The sequence below is a fragment of the Eptesicus fuscus genome, chromosome 7 (assembly GCF_027574615.1).
Source record: "Eptesicus fuscus isolate TK198812 chromosome 7, DD_ASM_mEF_20220401, whole genome shotgun sequence".
Classification (NCBI taxonomy): domain Eukaryota; kingdom Metazoa; phylum Chordata; class Mammalia; order Chiroptera; family Vespertilionidae; genus Eptesicus; species Eptesicus fuscus.
In genome coordinates, this window is record NC_072479.1 from 105975290 (window position 1) to 105998113 (window position 22824).

The 22824-nt window shown below is 61.3% G+C and overlaps 1 protein-coding gene across 6 annotated transcripts; it reads left to right on the top strand.

Annotated features, from left to right (window-relative positions):
* The first annotated feature begins 1981 nt into the window (after positions 1 to 1981).
* On the top strand, positions 1982 to 22617 carry FAM118A (family with sequence similarity 118 member A). 6 transcript variants are annotated; one of them, XM_028130982.2, is made up of 9 exons: positions 1982 to 2106; positions 11370 to 11425; positions 12129 to 12384; positions 15727 to 15948; positions 16731 to 16859; positions 17742 to 18027; positions 19357 to 19386; positions 20166 to 20243; positions 22117 to 22617. In XM_028130982.2, the coding sequence occupies exons 2-9, from the start codon at positions 11379 to 11381 to the stop codon at positions 22134 to 22136; spliced, it is 1068 nt and encodes a 355-aa protein (XP_027986783.1). In that variant the 5' UTR covers positions 1982 to 2106; positions 11370 to 11378; the 3' UTR covers positions 22137 to 22617. The 6 variants fall into 6 exon arrangements, with proteins under 6 accessions (XP_027986783.1, XP_054575602.1, XP_054575605.1 ...); XM_054719627.1 differs by having other exon boundaries at positions 2033 to 2106; positions 11311 to 11425; XM_054719630.1 differs by lacking the exon at positions 1982 to 2106 and adding an exon at positions 3132 to 3265 and having other exon boundaries at positions 11311 to 11425.
* Positions 22618 to 22824: the final 207 nt, after the last annotated feature.

Consider the following 22824-nt stretch of genomic DNA (forward strand, 5'->3'; position numbering starts at 1 on the left):
TGTTCTATAAATACACACACAGACACACACAAGCATGTCCTTCCACACACACACGGCCTCTCTGGGCAGCACACACATATTCACGCTTTGTTCATTCAGTACACACGCAATAAGAGGTGCTCGTGCCAGCTGGAGGGGGGCTGGGACACGGACGCCTACACCCTCAGCATTCAGCAACGTGTGACACACCCACACGCCAGTGCCGCGCCGGCCCCTTATCGCCTCCGAGAACGCTCAAGGCGGCCAGGTGCAGCGCCTCTCAGTAACTTTCCACAGCTTGAGAGGAGCTTCGCCTCACGTGGACACGGGGGAGGGGGCATTGTCCCTAAGGCGCCCCTTCTGCTGGCCTGTCCTCCAAGGCTCTGGGCTGAGTTTTCGGGTGGAGGGGTTGAGCCTTCCAGCCTGTGCTGGGGCTGAACTGATTAGCCTCCAGCTCCACCACCTGGGCTGTCCCGCCCGGGGCCCCGGTGCACCTTGGCCTGGCCTCTGCCAGCACCTACCCCCCCGGGCCATGCTCTCCGAGGTCCAAGCGGGCCATGTCTCCTGCAGGTCTGGGGCCGTCACTCAGCACAGAGTGGGTGATCAGGAACGACACTGGATTGCGTTTCAGTCCTACATGCAGGGCACGGCGAGCTGTGTGCCGTGGGGGTTAAATGTGGGGCTGGCATGGGACTGCCTGGCAGCCTTGCAGGGCCTCAGCTTCCCCCTGTCAGTTGGAATAAGGCTGGCACCTTCCTCAGAGGGTTGTTCCCGGACTAAACGAAGGAACACGTGCCACGTGCTAAGGAAGAGCCTCGCCCCACACAGGAAGCCCGGGCCTGCCTGTACACTCCCGAGCCACTGGCCCCCGCAGGGTTTGGGCTCCAGGCCCCCAAGTTTACAGGCTGCTGAAACTCCCCAGCACAGCTCCCCTCACAAACGGGGTGCTTCCTCCGTGTGAGCTGGGGGGTGTTAACAGCCACTTTATAAACCAGGCAGGGATACATGTGCTAAGGAGAGAGGAAACAATCGTGAACTCTGCTGGCTCGGGCGGGGCGGGGCGGGAGGGCAGCCCAGGAAGGCTGGGCAGAGGAAGTGGCTTTTGATCCCGACCAGGAAGGGCTGTTCCAGGGCGGAGTAAGGGAGGAGGCGGCCTCGAGGATGATAGGACCACTAGGGCACACTGACCCACTTGCCCGCCCAGTGCCAAGGCCGTCTCATGTAGTCCTCTCAACACCCGGGGAGGCGGGAACTTGGGCACTGATGGGCGACAGGTCAGAGGACCTGACGGGTCCGAACCCACGCTGACCCCATTACCAGCCTGGGGGAGAGGATTTTTGGTTGAGGGCTGCACACCAGGAGGACACTCACGCATTCATGAACAGTTGGGCACCCATCCTGTGCTCTGCCCCGTCCTGGCTTCTGGGGACCCAGGGGTAGACTTGACGGACAAATCTCGGCTCTCGCTCGAAGGGAGAGAGAAAACGAGTGTACTGCATCCGGAGATAAGAACTCCGAAGGGAAGGAACGCGGGCTGCGGGAGGGGGATGGCGGTTTGAGGAGGGCAGGGGTCTTGGGGCAGCGGGGCGGCTCGGGTGCCTGAGTGCGGCGCGGGATGCTGCAGAGGGGCGCTCCCGATCGCAACTGATGTCCGCCCCCACTTTGCAGATGAGGAACCCGATTTGCACGGCCAGGGGGGCACGTGGGGCTCACACGCAGGCTCAGAGGGCGGGGTGTCTGCGCACGCGGGACCCACCTGCGCCTGTGTCCCGAGGGGGCGGAGCCTCCCATGGGGGCGGGGCTGGCAGCTCGGGGCGGGGCGCGCGTCCTGGCCCCGCCCCCCGCAGGACCGTTGCTTTGGGGGCGGAACCTTCGCGCGGCGGGGGCGGACGCGCGGGGGGAAGGCTTTGCGGCGGCGCCGGGGCCGGCACCGTGGGAGTCGCAGCCGAGGGCGGCGCGGCGTCCGCTCCGCTGTCTCCCGGGTGCGCGCGCAGCCCCCACCGCGCAGCCGCCCCCGCGGCCCCGCCCAGCGCCAGGCGTGCGGCCGGCACCGCGGAGACCGGGACCGCTGAGCTGGAGGCGGCGGCGAGGGCGCGAGCTCCGACCAGCGTCCGGGCGGCGCCGCAGGTGAGCGGCGGGCGGGGAGCCCGTCGGGCCCCCTGACACTCCCGGGACCCCCGGCCACCTCCACGACCCCGGCGGACCTCGGTTCCCAACAGCCCGCTCCCCCGAGCCTCCTCGGGGTCCGCCCGGCTTCCTGGCCTGCCGGGGTCCCCAGCCGCTCCGGCCCTGCCCCTCTCAGGACTCTTCGCACCCCAAACCCGAGACGACCTCCCACCTCAGGGCCCGAGGTCCCCCAGGACCCTCGGTTCCAGGAACCCCCCAAGGATGCGCTCAGGACCCCGAGACAGCCCAGGTTCCCCGTCCCGCCCCAGCCTCCTCAGAATCCCCCTGGGCCGCGGGGGCCTTGGTGCCGTCCCCCCAGAGCGCCCGGTCCCGGCCCTGCCCACCCTCGGCCTCTCCCCCGCCCCAGGTTCCGGCCCGCTGGGCTCCCTCTCCGCCCCGGTCACAGGGCGGGTTTCTCAGGCCCTCGGCCCTCGGACCGGGGGCGTCTGTCCGGTGCCCCGGGCTTTGGGAGTTCTTGGTGATAAAATAAAGGAGGAGGCGTTAATAGGTCACCCGATGACCCTTTGTTACCCCGCAGGGGCTGGGCTCTCAGCGCCCGCATTTGCATCCGTGTTTACTGTTGCAAGGAGGCCAGAGCGGCCCGTGATTAACTTTTAATGCCGCTGGGCTGGAGGAGTGCAGTCCGAGCTGCCGCGGAGGAGGAGGGGGGGCAGGTGAGGGTCTCAGGCGAGTGAGGATGCCGGAGGTTGCCTTCACTTTTTCACTCCTGGAGCGAACATTGTTGTGAAGGCCGCCAGTTCCCAGGAATTGGCACTGGACTTAGAGGCAGCTCAGTCCCTGCTCAGGGCCTCTTTGAGAGGGGGGGGGGGGGGTGTGGGGCGGGGGGGGGAAGCAAGTAGGTAGTTTTATATGGTGATGACAGTGCAGCGGCCTTGAACTTAGGGGGGAGGGGTCGGTTCTCAGAGGCTGTTCGGGAGGGCTCCTGGGGCGGGAGGAGGAAGTGACAGAGGGGTGAGCTGATGCCTGCAGGTTGCGGGTGAGGAGAAGTGTGCCAGGGCCATTCCAGGCAAAGGGGACAGGAGGCAAGGCCGGGAGGCGGCCACAGAGCAGCCACGTTTGGAAACCAAGAAGTGTGTTTGGAGCCTTGACCCATCCTGGGGTGAGTGGCTGGAGCGGTATGGTCTCCCGGAAGGAAAAAGGTTCTCAGGGTGGAATTAGAGGGGCTTTTAAAGGGGGGGGGGGCAGCTTGGTTCCTGAGGCCCCCATGCCCGTGGCCCTTTCTTGAATTGTGGCTTCTACCACCCCCTGAGCCAGTGACATTCCCCTCAGCGCGGAGGGAGAGGAGCTGGTGGGCGGAGGGGGTGAGGGAGGTGTCCCGCGGAGAGACTACAGAAACTGGGAAGTCTGGCCGAGTGCAGGGTGTGAGGTGGGCCAGGGAGTCAAGACCAGAGCATGGAACCTTCTGGAGGCCCGGAGGAGGAGGGTGTAGGAGGGGAGTGAAGATGGTTTTCGTGTTGTTGTTAATCCTCATCCGAGGATATTTTTCCATTGATTTTTAGAGATCGTGGAAGGGATGGGGAGAGACAGAGAGAGACATCGGTGTGAGAGAGACACATCCATTGGTTGCCTCCTGGACGCACCCCAACCTGGGCCGGGGGTCGAGCCTGCAACCGAGTTACGTGCCCTTTGCTGGAAATGAACCCGGGACCCTCAGTCCACAGGCCAGCCCTGGATCCACTGAGCCAAGTAGGCTAGGGCGGCGGTGTGTTTCTGGACAGTCACGTCTGGGTGCAGGAGAACGGTTGGAGGGAGCAAGGCCACGTGAGAGGCGGCAGTGACCTGGGCAGGGCGGTGGCAGTGGGGGCCTGGGCTTCAAGGCACAGCCAAGCGTCAAGTCCAGACGCCGAGAGGGTGCGCGCTCTCCTGCCTGAGCCCGCGAGTTCTGGGCATTGCCGCGGGAGCTTTCACCCAGTCGTCTTTATGCCAAAGGGCAGGTGGTCCTCAGGGCCGCCCCAGGGTGACGTCGGGTGTCTTAGGGGGCCCAGCACCCACACCGGAGGGGCAGGCGTCGCGGGGCAGGGTCCTGAGGGCTCTGGGGGCAATTTGGAAAGCCCTGGGAGGGCAGACCTGCAGCTCGTCGGTCACTCCGGAGGCAGTGGGACCAGAGCGCTGAAGGACAGCTGGTGGCCGGGAGCAGTGGCAGGGGGTGTGGCGCAGGGAGACTCAGGAAGACAAACCCACAGGACGATGTTGCAGTCGACTCGGTGAGGGAGGGGGAGAGCAGGATGCTCACGGGAGGTGCTCACGGGAGACTGAGCTGATGCAGGGCCGGGTCTGCGCTCCGCGTGGCTTTCACGCGGGTAAAATGTGACTAGCGTGGCTGGGGAATGGAATTTTCAAATGCAAAGGGCTTGGTGGGAAGCAGGCTGCTCTCGGCTTGTTCCTTTAAATGTCATCTCTTCGTGTCTCCAACGAGGGGTGTCCGGGTGGTTGAACTTCTAAGGCTGGGCTCTTTCAAGGAGCTCCCACTTCCTGCCCCCAGGAGCCGAGGGGCTGGCCGGGAGCGAGCAGCCCCGAGTGGCATTGCTCCCGCCCGGGCCCCTTAGTTGTTCCCTGAGGCGCGTGGCAAACGCAAAGAGCAAACGGAAAACTGTCCGACGCCTCGACCTCGACGTCTCCCACGGGCTCCGCTCAGGTTTGGAGAATGAATGGGTTCGGCAGCGGGTGGAACTGCAGTCAGCCAGGCTGCGGCGTGCTCCTGGAAGGTGCCGTGCTCCCAGAACTGCGGGGCGGCTTGGTGGTAACGCGGACGGGGGGGCCGTGGGTGAGGGTTGGAGGCGCAGTGGACCAGGGATGAGTGCCCAGCAGAGTGGCAAGTGGCGGAACAGGAGCGAGGGGCCCTAATTCCTGGGGGACCCTGACCAAGTCACTGCCTCTGAGTCTCAGCGTTCCCTCTATTAAATGAGGGCATGTGGTGTCGCATCACCTCGAGGACCCCTCTGGCTCAGGACTCTGTCCCTTTAAGTTGAGTCGGAGGTTTACTTTCTAGAATCTAGAGCATCGCTGGTTTCCGGGGGATGGATGAGTGCCGGCCTCTGAATCGGTGTGTTTGACCATCATTGGCTTATCGCTCAGGAGCCGTCTGTTTGAATTATGCCGCGCGTCAGAGCTGACGGACAGACTGTAAAGCAGTTAATGACTGATCGCTTGGCAGGGTTCCTAGTCAAACGCCACGTCTTTGTGTGCCAGTCCGAGCGGCACCGGCGTTCGGAGAAAACGGCGTGACGGGTTCCCGCGGTGGTTGGCCTCTGAGAGGGCTGGGTGGCCCCGGCCAGGTGAGCGGCGGAAATGACAGAGGCCACTCCTAGGGTCACGGAGAGGGCGGCTGGATGAGGCGAGGCGTGTAAAATGCTCAGTACTTTCCCTTCACCCCAGTAAGGGCGCCACGGGCCATAATTAATGTTGTTTTTTGAACTAAACTGTGACCTTTACATTTTTTATTCATAATTTTTTTATTTTCTTGGTGTGAGCATTTATGCCCAAGCAACTCTGGAGGCACTGGTTTCCAGAAGCAAGTGAGCACATTTGATTATTACAAAATGAACAGCCTCCCTCCCCATCATAATTCATCGACTCAATAGGAGTGATCAGTTTAGTAGCATGTGTTCAAATCAAGGTTTTGTGTTTCTGTAAATTACGTTTTACCAGAACTGTGGTTAAATTTTTTTAAATTATTTTTTTCCATCTCCATTTACTCCCCTATATCCTCTTGCTCCCCTCTCCCCCCGCAAGCGGGTGAATTAATGGCAGTGCTGGTGGCGCCCGGAGGAGTGGAGCTGGAAGCGGCTGCAGCGAGGGCGGAGCTGGCTGCCGCGGCGGCCGGGGCGGCAGGTGGACATTTATATTCAGCGCTGCGTCTGCCCCGCACGCGTCAGTGATGTGCGCAGTGGACTTCCCGTTTGACAGATTTGGAAACAGGTTCAGCGAGGTCTCCCTGCTGGGATGCGGAGGGGTGTCCTTGACCCCAGACCTGTGTTCTTTCCCCCGCGGGCCGCGCTGCTTCCGTGGAGATGTTGCCGTCCCTGGCTGTTCTGGAAGCTTCCTCTTGGTCCGTTTGCACCTGTTCCCAGCGCAGGTGCAGCTAGTCATGCTAACCCGCCCCCCTGAAGCCATAGCTGCGTCACGTGGCACTGGGGGTTGACAGTTGCTCTTGTGGCCCAGTGATTGCTGCTTCTGGGGCCCCTCCCAAGTCTCCGCGGGAACCAGGTCGCCTTGAGAAGGGCAGTTTGTGGGAATCCAGCCCGAGGAATGGGGCGTGGTGTGAAGGACCTGCAGCGTCAGCGTGTGGGGGTGCTGGGAAGTGCCTGCTCCGTGGCTCCAGGCTTCCCGACCTGCCAGGTGGTCCGAGGACAGTTGATGGGTGTGGCCCCTTTAAGGACATTCCCGTCCTTAGGAAGGACACCGGTTACATGGATCACAACTGGCACCTCCAGTGTGGGGTCCGCTGTGTGCAGCACAGTGTACTAACAGCAGCACGTCTTTCTCGTGGTCACTAGCGTGTTCTTGACACTCTTGTCTTCCTTTCTCATCCTTCCAGTCCTCAGGGCTGTGGAGCGGGGTGGTGAGTGCTTCCGACCCCCGCGGGCTCTGGGTCAGGGCCATGGCTGGTTGCAGGGCTCTGTCCCCGGCGGGGCGGGTGGGCGGGCGGGGCTGTCAGCTCTGGTGCCGGGCTCACCCCTGGCTCACCCTCCCCGGAGGGCAGAGTTCCCTAGTGCGGCGCTCGCCTCAGAACTCCTTGTGGTGGTGGTGGTGTTAATCCTCACCCGAGGATATGTCTCCATTTTTAGAGAGAGTGAAAGGGAGGGAGGGAGGAAGAAACATTGATGTGAGAGAGACACAGTGGTTGGTTGCCTCCTGCATGCGCTCAGAACAGGCCTGGGAACAAACCTGCAATCCAGGCATGTGCCCTTGATTGGGAATCGAACCCACGGCCCTTCAGAGCCCAAGCTGACACCTGGGCAAAGCACTTATCAAACTCTTGCTTCCTTGCTGATGTCCCATTGGCCAAAGAAGTCACATGACCGAGCCTAGCGTCTGGGTGAGGGGCCTGTACAAGGGTGTGGTTTCCAGGAGGTACGTGGTGAGGGGGGGTCTTTCAGTCTAGCCATTGGGTTAGGGAGGGGAGGGCGGGGCTTTGTTTTGCCAGCTGTAAATGACAAGTCTGATGTTTGTAGTTGACTCCTTTCTGCTTCGGGACTCAGTTAGATGAGCATTTATTTAGTGCTGGATGCTGGGAATTCAGAGAATAAGGCGATCTCTGGCTACTCGGAAGCTAATTCATAAAATACTCTCAATCTCACCAGTGACGCAGAAAGCGTCCTTAAGACTTACTTGGGCTGAGGTGACACGGGCAGGAGCTGCTCGCGCGGATCTGTGCCGGGGCCGCCGGGGCTGCCAGAAAGGGCCGCTGGGGCCTTGGGAAAGTGGGTTGCTATGATGACTTGGCTCTGGCCCTGCAAGCTGTGGTGACAACAGAATCACCAAGGAAACCAAAAGATGCAGCTTCTGAAAGTCTGGAGGCTTTTGTGACTGTTATCTGGAATCCGCCGGCCGAGAAGGGCTGGATGGGGGCACGCGGGCTCGCTGTGCTTCCAGAACTTGTGGGGTCCGGGCCCGGTGCTGTGGGCGTCTCCTGCTTGGCCTTGGTTTGCAAACCAGGAGCGGTTTGGATGCTTTCTAGGGTCTGGCCATTGTGCTGCTGGGAGAACAGGAAATGAGGTAATGTCTTCAGAGGTCCTGGTCAGCAAACTTAATGCCTAAATATGGGCAGCTGAGCCGGCCTCACTGCAGTTTGGGAGCTGAGCTGCGGGATAATTGGTGCTTCCACGGTGGCCCCCTGGAGCCTTCCGGGTGACGTCAGTGCGGGTCGGGGAGGGTCTGTGAAGCTGAGCCGGCTCCAGCCTCCAGCTCGGGCCCCAGAAGAGGTGGGAGCCGGTACCCTGCACAGGCCGGGGAAGCTCGCCCGCTGGGGCTCAGTTGTCAGCGCGAGAACTTGTTCTTCGGGGAAACGCGGAATCACTTCATGCGGAGTGCAGTCCAGCCGTAAAAGTTTCAATGGTTCGCACCTTTTGGCAGATGTTGAGTGCAGTGTTCAGTTTTCCAGTGTGTCACTGTAACCATGAATTTATGGAGGGTCAAAAGCAGTTGAACAATAATTAAAAGAATTAGAGACATTATTTTTTAAATCAATCACCTGAAGATATGTGTGTGTGTGTGTGTGTGTGTATGTATATACATACATATATATACACATACATACATATATATACATACATACATATACCTATATCTATATCTATATCTATATCTATATCTATATATATCTATATATATATATATATATACTGATTTTAGAGAGGGGAGGGAGGAGAGAGAGAAACATTGATGTGAGAGAGAAACAGCTAGTGGTTGCCTCCCATACGTGCCCTGACTCTGGATCGAATCCACAACCTAAGTATGTGCTCTGACCGAGAGTCAAATCCAAAACCATTTAAAATTTATTTTTTATTTTTTATTTTTTTAAGAGAGAGAGAGGAAGGGGGTGTGTGTGTGTGGCGGGGAGAAAGAAACATTGATGTGAGAGAGACACATCGACTGGTTGCCTCCTGCATGTGCCCCAGCTGGGGCCGGGGATCAAACCTGCACCCCAGGTCCGTGCCCTTGACCGGAATCGAACCTGAGCCCCTGTGGTGTGCGGGCCAGCGCTCTAACCATGTGGCCACACCGGCCAGGGCGCCACAGAAACAGTGGTGGGCATTTCCTGCGTCTTTGGTTGACTAGTGACTGTTTAAAAAATCATCTAAGGTGTGTGGAGAAGGCTGAGAGAAAAGACTGCTTCCCGTAGGTGGGACGGGCCACCTGTTTCAAAGTGATGTGGATGAGGGTTACTTGGGGGGCAGAGGTGAGGGGGCAGTTGGGCAGGTCCACTGATAAGCCTCCGACAGTAACTTTTCAAACCAACACGCATAGAGGATACAGGTATCCATCTCCTCTCTATAAAAGGCTGACGTGCTAAGCGTCCAGCCATCTGGGTAATGACGTCAAGTAGCAACACCTGGCTTCCTCTCCCTAGCAACGCGGAGCCTCAGCTGGAAACGCCGCACTGTAACCAGATGTCTGGGAAGGTCTTCTCAGCCTCATCCAGTCTGATCCTCACAGAAGTCCCCGAGTAGGTAGATAACATAACATAACTCGTTGTGTTATGAAGTTGTAAACCTGAAGTTCATGTGTAATGTTATTAACCAATGTTGCCCCAATTAATTTAATTTTACAAAGAGGGTTGAATAGGAATGATTTTTTGAGTTCCGTCCTGCATTGGAGGTTAAGTGAAGGAAGTGTGTGTGGGGGAGGCCGGGGGTGGGGGGGGTGCGGCTCACGGACAGGTCACAGTCTGAGCTCTTTGACTCAGCAGTTTGAACCCTGAGCTCCGTTCATAACCTTGAGCTTTCACAACTTGGTCGTTAGTAAGAATTTTATTTCATCCTGTTAACGGAGGACTGTCGAGGAGTGAGTTAGCCATTGAGCGCAGGGCCGGCCCTCAGCGCTCCTCGAGTGGAGAGCCGCAGTACCTGTTCCTGTCCTTGCTAGTAGCCCACACCCATCTGACCTTGGGTGGCTCAGATGGGAACTCGGTGGGAGAGGACCGGGGCTCCTCACACTTGGAGAAAGCCGCAGGCGCCTCTGGGGGGGGCTCCGCTCCGTGCCCTGGGGCAGCCCCTCGGGGCAGAGTGCAGGCACCTTCAGGGACATTGTAGGCTCCGTGTGCTCTGGAGCGTCATGTCTTAGAAACCCATCTTGGAAGATTGTTTTAGGTGACCTGATTCTAATTGAGGGGAAAAGATGACCCATCTAAAAACGGTGGCCCTCCCCACCCCCCCCCCCGTGCTGGTTAGGGTACTGCAAAGAGGCGCTTACAGACCCCGCTCTCCGCCGTCTGGAAAGCAGTTTGGCGGCGCGAGCTGACGTGTTTCACAGACGCACGTTCTGTGACTCGCACCCTGCTCCTCAGAAACTCCCGACACATCCCTTCCCCAGACGGGAGACACTCGTGCACAGGGTGGTGGTAGTGTCTGGCAGCGGCCTGCATGCGGGGTTAGGGCTGGGGAGAGAGATAAGGGAAGTGATGGCATGTCGGAGGTAGGATTCCAGGGATGTGGCCTTACACTTAACACTTAGGAATCATGCCCATAACATGCAGGAAATGCTGTGATTCTAATGCATGAAAAGGGGGATGTGAACTGTGGTCTCAAATGAGCATGCAATCTGAAGTGCAACGTGTGGAGGGAACGTGGACAGTAGTAACAGCTGTTGCTCGTGGTGGGATCATGGTTTTTTTAGACGTTACTTTTCTGTATATTTTCTTGTTTCCAGTAAATAGTTCTGGAATTGGGGGGGGGGGGGGCGGGGGGAAGAATGGGATTCTGGGAAAACGATCGAATGTGGAGATAGTTTGGCAATGGAGACCTAGCTGGTTAGGTCTTGTTTTGTGTAAGTGGAGAATTGACCGTCGACCTTTTTTTTTATCCTCACCTGAGGGTATGTGTATTGACTTCAGCGTGCGGAAGGGAGAGAAAGAGTGACAGACAGATAGACATTGATGTGAGAGAGAAACATCGATTGGTTGCCTCCCTTATGCGCCCTGTCCGGAGATCAAATTTGCAGCCTAGGAACGTATGTGCCCTGTCTGGGAATTGAACCCGCAACCTTTTGGTGTACGGGATGGCGCTCCAACCAACCGAGCCATCCGGCCAGGGCTTGCCCTCTGACTGCGCTGACGTCTTTGGACCGGATGTCAGTGCGGCACGGGGAGGCCTGGCACCCGGAACCTGCTGAGAAGGTCACGAGCCCCGGCCAACGCGTATCGGTGCCGGCGAGCACCCAGCCCCGCCTGCACTGCGCTCCGTCTCCCCCCCACCCCCCCCCCCGCCCCCCGTCCTTCCTGCTGGAAGCTCTTCGGGAACCAGTCCTGAAGGGGCAGCGTGAGAACCCGTTGCCCGGCCAGTGCAGAGGCCGGAACCTGCGTCCGAGCCGTGGCCCGGCCTGAGCCGGCAGCCGGGTTAGGGATGGGGCGCAGGAGACGCTGCCCAGGGGCCCGGTGTAAGCGAACGCCCAGGACCTGACTCCATTCCCGCCTCCCTCTTCCAGGGCCCTCATCACCGATCGTCCGTCTGGGAGACGGAAGCCGCTCTGACTTCTCTCTTCAGGGCTCCCAGATGGATTCGCTGGAGAAGACGACCCACAGAAGTGAACAGAAGTCAAGGTAAGTGCAGCGACCGCCTGTGCAGGTGTGGCTCTGTCACCGACCGGGGCGAGGAGCCGGTCGGACGGAGCCGCAGGGGCTGTGTAAGCCTCCGCTCCAGCCAGAAATGCCCCAGGGCGTGACCAGGACCTGGTCTCCCAGGAGAGCAGGGGTCCCCTCAGACGGGCTGTGGCCGCAGGGGAGCAGTCTGCCCGTAGACCCAGGTTTGCCTGCTAAAGGGGCGCCAGGTCGGAGCGCTGCCCTTGCAACGCGCGGGTGTGATGGTGGCGGGAGCCCGGCATTAGCCAGTTCTGTCTGCACGGGAGCGGGGTCATCTCGTCATTGTTTGCGAGCTCGGCGGCTTCGGGGAATGAAAAGGGCCGTGCTTTTTGTGGAGGGACACACGTCACTTACATGGGCGCTTAACCCCGGGACTCGATGAACAACACACTGCTGTCCCCAAGTCCCCTGTGGAATAAGGAGAGACCACGTATGACAGACAGACAGAAAACAATGCCTCCTGTTGCAGCAGCGGAGACGGGGAAATGTGCATGTGCGTGTGTGCACGTGTGTGTGTGTGTGTGCGCACACGTGTGTGCTGTGCGTGTGCCTGAGCGCAGCCCAGGCCGACAGGACCAAGCACCTTGCCGGTCTCCCCAAATGCGCGGCTTCTGTTCGGGGCGGTCCTTTCACGCTGACTTTCCCTCTCCCTCCGGTTGTTAAGCAGAAAGTTCTTGAAAAGCCTCATCCAGAGACAGCCGCAGGAACTGCTCCTGGTGATGGGCACGGGCGTCAGTGCGGCCGCGGCCCCCGGGGTCCCCGCGCTGTGCTCCTGGCGGAGCTGCCTGGAGGCCGTCATCGAGACCGCAGAGCAGCTGGACGTGCTGCACCCCGGGGACGCGGCCCAGTTCCGCAGGAAGGTGCAGAAGGACCGGGACCTGCTGGTCGTTGCCCACGATCTCATCCGGAAGATGTCGCCGGTGAGTGCTGCTCAGGTGGCCCTGGGGACCTTGGTTTGGGCCGGGGGGGAGTCCGTAGCGCTCACGTTCAGCTCCTACGAGCCTTCGTGTGTCTTTCTCAGAAGCGTCCGGCTGGGGAGCCAGCAGTCTTTCCTTCCCGCAGAGTCCCGCCTCTGAGCAGCGATGCCGGGGCAGCGTGGGCCCTGGAGCAGCCGTGTCCGGGGAGCCTGCTGTGAGCTGCCGGGTGTCGCCTGGCTGCGCTTGGCTCGAGCTTGTGGTTTCCTGTCTCGCAGGGAAGGGGTTGCCTGAGGTGCGCTTTGGGCCGGGCTGGCCAGCCCGTCCGTGCGATGACAGTGGTTCCCAAGCACGTCCAGGTGGGAGCCGTGCTGGCGGTCTGCGGGTGGACGGGAGCCGGGGAGAGAAGCACTGGGTGCTGCAGGAGGCGGTGGCTGAGTGATGCCTGGGGTCGGGGTCGGTGCAGCAGTGGGGGTGACCCTGGTCCCCATCACACGGGCCGGCTGCAGCCCAGGCGCAAACGCTGGAAGCGGACACGGCAGGGCAGGGCAGGTTCCGCTCGTCACCCCGGTGCTTATGGAGAAGCACAGCTGTCGTCTGGGAGCTGGGTCAGGAGGAGGAGAGGGGGGGGAGGAGGAGGAGGAGGAGGCCCGGCACAGGAGAAGGTGGGCATCAGGAGCTACAGCACGTCCGGCTGCTGTGGAGGGGACCCAGCCACGGGCTTCCGTGGGCTCACACTTGGCTTCTCACATGGAAACCTGCAGGCAGCCAGACCGCGGGGCCCGCCCCTCTCCTGCTGCGCCACCCTCCGCGCAGCCGCTGCTCCTGCTCCACGCCAGGTCCACGCTGCTGCCAGTGACTCCAGCGCGTGGGAGGGGCTGCGTGGAAGCCACGTGGACCCCTTCCGTTGTCACCATGCTGGCCAGTGTCACGTGGCCACGCCTATTTTTCCAGGGTCCGAGGAGCGTTCCCATTGGTGTCTGTGCCGAATGTGGGTTCTGTGATGAGGGGCAGCGAGGTCCCAGGGCGGTGGCCCTCCTGCTGCCCGTCGGAGCGTGCTGTGCGCAGAGCTCGGCAGTGGCACAGAGCCTGGCCGGGGAGCCCAGCGTGGTTCCTCTCTGGTCCGTGAGGGCCAGCGGCTGGGCCTGTCGTGGGCAGAAGGGGGAGGAGTCAGTGGACTGAGAGGCGGCAGGGCTGCTGGGCAGACCGGCCCGGCCAGGGGAGCGTGCATTTGAGGCGAGGCCAGGTGGGCTGCTGCTTGTTTAGTCCGGGAGGTGAGCTTTCTTCTCTTCTCTTTTTACTTTTGAAAACTTCGTAAAAAAGGAGTTACAATGCCGCCTGTCAGAGCCTGTGTTTCCAGCCGAGTTCAGCAGGCTGAGAGCAGGCGAGGCCTCGGTGGGGCGTTGGGAGTCAGGGCTGGGGTTCGTTCGCCAGGGAATTAGTTCCAGCGAAGCCAGAGCAGGGCAGGCAGAGGGACTGGAAGCGCCTGCAGGTGGTGGTTGTGGTGGTTGTGGGATCTAAGCTGCGCCTGGGAGAAGCTGGCCGGCGAGGGAGGAAGAGACCAGGCCAGTGGGGGCAGGTGACTGGCTGCAGGTCTGGTTGGGCTGGACGGCCTGGGAGCTGCCGGGGCTAGAGAGCGGGGCAGGTGGAGGGAGAGGTCTGGAAAGGGTAATGGTGAGGTTGGGGAGGTGGCCATGGGTGGGAGGGACCAGCACATGGCAGGAGAGATGGAGGCGTGTCGAGGCCTTGGTGCAGTAGGATCCCTCGGCACAAGTGGAAGGAAGAACAGCGGGGAGGCGACCGTGACCGGGAGCCACCCACGCCCTCTGGGTCAGGGAGTGGGAGAGCCAGTTTTGAGGTGGGGAAGGCGGTGAGGATGGAGGTGTGGGGCGTAGTGAAGGCAGACCCCCAGGAACGGTGGAAGGGTTTTCAGAATCGGGGAGGGGGTCAGAAAGGGGAGTGCCCAGATGTGCCGGGCCAGCACGGCCCAGGGTGAGCCTGAGGAGGGGCGGGAAGGATTAAAGAAGACAGACGGGAATACAGCTGGGGCTTGGTGGATCTCCCGTGCCTGGGTGAGGACACAGACCCAGCCTGCAAGCCGAGGCTGTGTTTTCTGGTCAGAGCACACAAAGCAACACACGGGACGTGGTCAGCATGGTTACAATGTTCCCGTGCGTTTCACCTTGTTTGGGCAGCACTTGCTGCACCTCCCACAGCCCATTAGCTTCCCAGGAAGGAAGTAGGGAGGGCTGCAAGGTCAGGCTTAATTATGCTAAGAGGGCTCTGCCCTCCAGGCTGGGACTTGTGGCCCTGCCACAGGTCAGCCCGAGGCTTGACCCTAGAGCCGCTCCCTACACCCGGAGCCACGGGATAGGAGATAATCTGAGTCTTGTGACAGCTGACATCCGCGGGCTCAGGGCAGGGACAGAGGTGAATTCTGAGGGACAGCGGAAGCAGCAGGCGATGGAGAGGCAGAGGGTGGGCAGAGGGGTTCCGCACGCAGGCACAGCCCGGCTGCACTGCCCGCGGTGCCCTGCGCGGGTGGCTGGCGAGGGCGGTCTTCCTGGGAGTGCACCCCCCCAGCTCCCACCCGCTTACCGGCCCACAGCACAGCCCTTCACGGGCGTCGTTTGCTTTCCTGTCGCCAGTTGCTTGCTTCTCCCACCCCCATCCCGTCGGCTCCACTGCGGCAGCTCTGTCACGGCCACGGCACCCTTGGTGCCACCCCAGGGCCACACGCCATCCTCGTCCTGTTGAGTCCTCCGCTGCGTGTGCCACACCGACTCCCCTGAGCGAGGAGGCCATTGAGACACCATTTCCTAGACCCCAACGAAGAGCACCCCGTTGTGGCAGCTCTCAGAGGGGAGCTCTGTACTTGGTCTCCCAGGACCCCCGTGGTCTGGCTCTGGGTCACCTGACCGCACCTGCCGACACAGCCCTCACTCCTGCGCGGGGGCTCCTTGCTCACCTTTAGACCCACCTGTGCTGCTCCCTCAGGGCCTGCGCTTTTCTCCCCTCGGCTGGGATGCTCTCCAGAGGCGCCTCTGCCAAAGGCCCCTCATCAGAGAGGCCCCCCAGGCCTGCGGCCCACCTACCCGTGCCCCAGCAGTAGCTGCCCCGCCTCTTCTGGCTTCACTTGCCCCAGAGCATTTAGCCCATTGATGGATCATGTGTTTGTAAATTATCTGTTTTCCTCCTCTAGCGTTTAATTAACTGCGAGGTCAGGGGTCCCCTCCCTCCTCTCCGCCCTCCCTGGCACCCGGAGGATTGCCTGGGTGGAGGATTGCCTGGGTGGGCTCGTGTTGCCGAGAGGTGATGCTGTTGTAACTCGGGTCCACCTTTCCGTAGCGGACGGGCGACACCAAGCCCAACTTCTTCCAGGACTGCCTGATGGAGATCTTCGACAGCCTGGAGCAGCACCTCCAGAACCCGCAGGTGCTGCAGCCCATCCTCAGCCTCATGGACCGGGGCACCATGGTGCTCACCACCAACTACGACAACCTGCTGGAGATCTTCGGGCAGCAGCAGAACAGGCCCATGGAGTCCCTGGATTTGAAGGACAAGACCAAGGTGCCGGCGGAGGGGCCGGGGGCGGGAGCGGCGGGCGGGAGAGGCTGGAAGGGCGGGCGTCGCCGCGGGCGTGGAGGCCCTCGCTCCTCTCCGCAGCGACACGGCCTCGCTTGGTCCGGCCTGTGCGCCGTCCCTTCCGCGGGCAGCTCGCGTGCGGGGCTTCGCCCGCCCTCCCCGGAGCGTCTCGGGCCGCGCTTGTCTTTTGCCTCCCGTCCTGCGGCCCGGTGTCTCCTCTCATCCATTCATTGGTGTGGGAAGTCGCTAAGGGAAGCAGAGCACGCAGGCCTAGTGCTGTGAATTTCGGTTAATTTGTTTTAAAAACCCCGCAAATTGGGATTGCAATATATAAAATTATTATCCTGATGCCCCCCTGAAGCCTTGGCATAGCTGGAGCGGGCACGCCGTGGTCTGTTGAGGACCTTTGTTCTGAGCCGTGGCCGGACGTCACCGGAGGCTGTTGCTAGTCGTTCTCCGTCCACTTCCTTCGGGTGGGGACGGCAGGGGCCAGCAGCTCTGAAATGTCCCAGGCCACAGAGCGGCCTCCGCTCCCTCGCCCCGGTCAGTCCCGCGGCTGCTGTGACCGCGGCGTGGAGGGCGCGCTCTGAGGCGATGGGCAGGGGGACTAGCGCACGCAGCCGAGCTGCTCCAGGCTGTACAGGCACCATCAGTGCAGACACCTCACTCTTCCCGAGTCGGTTGGGAAGACCCGGATCCGGTTTGGGCATCTCCCTCACGCCGCTTTCAGTGACACCAGCTTCCCCTGTCGCCCCGATGTCTGGCAGGTCCTCCAGTGGGCACGCGGGCACATCAAGTACGGCGTCCTCCACATCCACGGCCTCTACACGGACCCCTGCGGGTTGGTCCTGGACCCATCCGGGTACAAGGACGTCACGCAAGACCCGGAAGTGATGGTACGGCCCTGGGACTCGGGTGGCCGCAGCCTGGTTTCCAGACCTCCAGGCATTCCTGCCCCTGGGGACCTCAGGGCTGTGCGGTCAGGGCCTGGCCGGGGATGCCACGCGCACAGGTGCTCAGTGGGCGCTCGGTGAGGCTCGTTACAGCGGGTCCATCCTGACTCCGCCCCCCACTGTCCTGCGCGCTGCTCAGGGACGCAGTTGAGTTTCTTCCGATTGACGTGCAGGCCCGCAGGGTCTGTGATGCTGTTCTCTGGCCACTGCTCTGTCCGTCTGTCCTTCCTTCCTTCCTTTCGTTTAAATATATTTTTATTGATTTCAGAGAGGAAGGGAGAGGGAAGAGAGAGAAACATCAATGAGAGAGAAGCATTGATCGGCCGCCTCCTGCACATCCCACACTGGGCCCGGGCCCCACTGCAGGCCCGAGTGACTCCGTTCATTCTTCCTTCCCCTGTGCCCACTCCCCTGCGTCACTGACCTCAGCACTGCTGCCTCACTCCCCAAACCCTCTTCCCCCGATGCCAGCCTCCTGACCCCCAAAGGTTCTGTCTCTGATCCATTGAGACACGTTAATTCCAGGGTGTGGCATGTGCAGTTGTGAACAGCAACATTTCATGTCCTTATTTTGTGTTTTAAAATTGTGCACGATTTTAGGAAATTTGCATTGAGCGGGGCTCAGCTCAGAATTGGTGGGCAGGGTGGGCCGGCTGTGCCCACTTCGGTTCCTGTGACCTGGCCGTTGCCGGGGCCGAGACGGTGCTGCCTGTGCCTGTTCCTCAGGGGCCCGGGGGGGCTGCGAGCGGGTGACGGAGGAGCGCAGCTGTGGGCGGCCGGGCCCCGCTGAGCCCGCCGAGCAGCTCGTGCCCCGCTGTCGCCCAGGAGGTGTTCCAGAGCCTGTACCGCACCAGGTCCTTCCTGTTCGTGGGCTGCGGGGAGACGCTGCGCGACCAGATCTTCCAGGCGCTCTTCCTGTACTCGGTGCCCAACAAGGTGGACCTGGAGCACTACATGGTGGTGCTCAAGGAGAGCGAGGACCACTTCTTCAAGCACCAGGCCGACATGCTGCTGCACGGCATCAAGGTCGTGTCCTACGGCGCCTGCTTCGACCACTTCCCGGGGTACGTGCAGGACCTGGCCGCGCAGATCTGCCGGCAGCGGAGCCCAGGTACGCAGCCTCACGCGCCGCGCAGACCAGGGCCTGCCCGCGTTCCCTTTTTTTTAGATATGATTCACACCCCCCAAATAAAATGGAGACTCTTTTTGAGCTCTTATTTTACATACCATTCAATTCACCCGTTTGTAGTTATTTCCCCAAACTGTCCCCCTGAACTTCAGTCATGGAGGCCCGGGTGACAGTCGTCTGCGGAGCCGACAGCTGTGCGTGGAGCCGCGCACACCGGCTCAGGTGCAGATGCCACGCTTCAGGGGCCACGTCCGCAGAGCTGCCCACCGCCCTGTCAGACGGGCGGAGTGCGCCCAGGACGGCGGCTTCGTTCCCCATCGGCCTTTCCGAGCTCGTTAACTGGCCCTCGGCCCTTCTCCTGGGGGCGCTCCCCTGCCGGCAGTGACCGAGGCGTGAGCGACGCCCACAGGTCAGCTCACACAGGGCAGCTGCCGGCTTCGAGTCTCCCAAATCGGGTGACGGCGACTGTCACCGAAGGGTAACGGGAAACCCAGGCACCCGCCCCGCACGGCCTTGGGCGCAGCACGGGGACGGGGCCAGTGGGACCGCTGTGATGTGCGGACTGGAGACGCCAAGACCATGGCGGCGGGGCGGCACCGGAGTGTCCCCACCAGCCCTTTTCGTAAACAGCCGCAGAGGGGCGCCTGAGGGCGCTGCCGTTGTGCCCGAGTCGAGCTGACCGCTGGAGGGTCGGTTTCCTCCCGAGGAGCAGGGCGCTGCGCTGTGGCCGCGGCTGTGACGTCTACATTCGTGGCCCTCCTTCCTGTTGGCTCAGGTCCCCAGTGCGGCCGGCGGCTGACCAGAGGCGTGGGCCGAGCTCAGATGAGCCATGTGCCTGGCTGGGCCCAGGTGTTTTGAAGCTGGAATGGGGTCCTGGACTGAGCAGGGGGAGCCGTCCCCCTCCGGTGTCCCTGAGCGGGGCTCTGCTGGCTCTGGAGAGGGACGGTGTGCTCGCCACCTCTGCCCCTGCCCGCCGCCTCTCGCCTCCGCACGCACAGGCACCCGGCACCAGGGCCGATGCCAACCTGCATGCGCTCGGCTCCCGGAGCGCGCCGGGGCCTTGCGATCTGTGCCTCAGACACATCTGCTCGCGTGGGGACCGTGAGCTTACACGGTGATGACAGAAGTAGTGACAGCTGTGCCCCCCGTGCCCCCTGCAGGGCAGGGCTTCGTGTGCGGCCCTGGGAGGTGGAGAGGAAGGACACTAACCAGCCTGGGGCCGGCGGTGGTCAGGCTGGGCAGCAGCCTCACCGTGCCCCCAGCTGGGGGGGCGCACGTGGCTTGGTCTCTGACCGTTTTCCTTTCTTCCAGATGCCGACCGGGTGGACAGCACCACGCTGGGTAAGGCGCGTCTTGGATGTCGTCCGCCTGGTTTGCCCGCACGGTCCTTGTCTTCCTGCCACGAGCTGTAAATCACAGACACGGCCTCACAGGGACACTGGCCTGAGGACACAGCAGGGCGGGACAGGCCTGCCACCGGGAAGGGGCGACAGCGCCCCCTCTGCCCGGAGCACAGTGTAGTGGGACGCGGCCTGAGGACACTCCTGTCCCACGGCCCGGCTCAGGGCATCAGCTGAGGCGAGGTCATGGACCCGGCCCCTTCCGAAGTTTAACTGCAGAGGTTCTAAGCGTTCCTAGAAAATGTCCGATTTAACGTGTTTGAAATACAAATGCTCTTTCTGCTGCTCCACGCTGCCTGCCTCTGTCTGTACACGAGGTGGCTGAGCTCGGCTGCCAGCGGCCGCCTGGGGTGCGCTGGGCTCTGGCCTGCACGCTGGGCAGTTTGTGGGTCAGAAGGGGCTCAGCTGGGAGCGGGGTGTCCATGTGCAGCCCCCGCCTCCCTACCGCTGGGCTCAGCAGCCCAGACACGGATCTTGCGAGTGGTGGGCTCAGTGCAGGACTGAAAGCGGTTCAGGAATCACAGCAGCTCAGGAATGGCAGCGGCCGTGTGCTCAGCTCCCCCTTGCCCTGCGTGCGTGAGGGACACGTTGGTTATGTAGCTTCCTCCCAGCGCCGCCGCCTCCTGGAAAAGCAGGAGCTCCATGGACGCCCCTGGCCGGGCTGGGCTGGGGGGTGCCCGGGGAGGGCTGAGCAGCTTTCTAACGAGCGTCTCCTCGCAGGGAGCGGGTGCCAGGACTGCGCCAAGAGGAAGCTGGAGGAGAACGGCATCGAAGCTTCCAAACAGCTCCGGCCCTCAGGTACTAGGCTTCCTGGGGCGCCCTCAGGGTTGCTGACTTGTGGGCGGGGCAGTCGCTGTGCGGATGCGTGTCACTCCACCCGCCCGGAGGGACCCCTCCAGACACTTGTGCTCATGCACATTAGCGTGTTGCTGGAAAAACACGTAGAGAACATGTGAGGTCAGCAGTGAATGCTCACAAAGTGACGCAGAGCAGCGTTGGGAACCCCTCTCCCCACACACTTGTCAGTCACCCCACCACCACCCAAGGGTGACCGCTGTCTTAGGCGCCCAGGTTTCCTGTCGAGGAGGGTCGGTGCCACCCCGTTCCCAGGGCCCTGGGCGCCTGGTGCTGAGGAATTGCACGAGGACGTCTGTGTGTGGAGTCTGCGTGCTCCACCCCCCGTTCTCCCTCTGGGACCACCTGGGGCTTCCTGGATCGGGCCCGTCTTCCGCCCCCTCTGGATTCACACCGCTGTCCACTGCGTCTGGAACGTTAGTCTGCATTTCCGTCTCCATGTTTCAAAACCTTTCTGTGAGAGTTCCAAAAGTACCTCTGGCCTGGGGTCCGGGGACTCGGACAGTGTGATCGCCAGTTTCCAGGGGCTCTTGTTCCCGAGTTGCTCTTTCTCAGCATCTGTTTGTTAGGACGGCGACACCTTCCCGGGTCTCTCAGAAGCAGAGGCTTCCCTCGGTGCCTGGCGCGCCTCCATCCCGGAAAACTCCATTGGAGTGGAGGGTTTTCAGATAAGAGTTGATTTCTTATTACTTTATAAGAAAACCTCAGTAAAACACGCTTAGACACTACACAGTAACCAACCAGGAGTTTCTGGAGCTCTGAAGCATGTACCGTGTCAGTTGCCGACTTATTTAACATGTGAACGCATTCCTCGGGGTATGTGTGAGCCACCCTGCGATACTGCATTCCTTCTACGCCCCGAGGGCCGAGCGCTGCTGAGTGTCTGTCGTAGATAGAAAGATCCATGATGGATGCAGACGGCACTCGGTCCGAGAACGGCAACAGGCGCGGCAGGGCTCACGCTGGCTGCCTGAGACGGAGGGGCGGCCCGGTTAGGGCGGTGGCTGGAGAGGGACGGTCTTCTGTCCTTCGGGGTGAAGAGGAGGCGCTGGGAGCTGGTGGCGGGGGCAGCGGCTTCCACGGCCTCCCCGCTTGTGTACACGTTCAGGGCACGTAGAGCTCACCGTGCGGTCGCTGGAGGGGAGCCCTCCGTGAGGGCGTTTCGGATAAGATGCTTGGCGGTCTCGTGGGTCGTGAATTCAGCTAGTGGAGACACGCGCAACTAAACAAAACCAACGACAAGTGTCTTCGCAGCGTTTCCTTGGGGCCAGTGTCCCCTTCCTGCCGTGTCTTCAGGGCCGCAGATGTGAGGCCGGCCCGGGTGGCGGTCTCGCTGGACCTGGGTTTCTGCTGCTGCGCGCACCCAGCCTTTCTCCCGGGGCCTCGGAGCGGGGCGCCGGCGGCAGGGCTTCCTGCTGGGGGAGCAGGGCGCGAGCCGCAGCGCCCACCGCCTGCCTCTCCCCGCAGCTTCGGCCCGACAGGCCTTGGTCTCCCGCAGCCAGCTGGCCCTGCCCTGCGGGAGGGTGAGGCCGGGCTCATCTTGGCGCTGCTGGCCGATCTGCGCAGGCGGGAGCCATCACGTGTGCTGCCACCGCCTCTGCCCTAAGGGAGGAGCACCCACGGTCACGGGCGGGTTCCACAGCTCTTCCAGAGCCCACAGCCATTTCTGGACAACGGCTACTGCTCCCCCAAGATGGAGGCATTTTCTGAGTCTTCAGCTCAAAAGAAAAACTAAGTTTTCTGAAGTAGAAATCGGACGGCAAATACTTTTTCGAGCTGAGCCTCACACCTTGTATTCCTTTCTTTGTTTACACAGACGATGCTGGCGCATCTTGAAATCTTCAAAACCAACAAAACCTGCAACTTGAAAACCAGCCTTCTGTGACCACAGTGCCGTGCCTGGATGATGAGGAATGTTCGGGAACTCCCATGGACCTCTCACCTGTAACCGTCATGCACCCCAAGAGAGCCCTGTGGGGTGTGGCCCGCGGAGGCCGGGTGACAGTCCCACCGTGTGTCTAACTGCTCGGGGTGAAGCGCACACCTCAGGTCCCTCCGTGAGGACGGGCGGACAACTACCTCAGGGCCGGCGGCGGGAAGGGGGGTGCCTGGTGCTCCGGGCTCCCCGACGCCCTTTGTCAGGTGGCTTTTCTAATAAAGGGGACAGTGGAGACCACAAGCAACAGTAGTTGCCAAAGAGAAAATAAGAAACTAGACTCTTAAATTTTATAATTTTTATGCGGAAACATCTGTTACCATAGAGGACACTTTTAAGGTATGTTTGTTACGTTGTTAAACAGTAAAGAATATTCGAGGTGTTGAATCTGCCGGTGAGAGTGATGTCTGAAAAGCATGCCTGGGCCAAAGGGCTGCTTTGGAGCGCCGTAATTTTGTGACTCAGTTCCAGAGCGGCGGGGCTGTCCCCGAGCGTTAGAGCGTCATCGCGAAGAACCAGAGGCCTCTTTTGTACAGAGCGCGAGGGAGGCGGGGAGAACGGCGCTTTTCCTCCGTGAGTGCGCTGAAC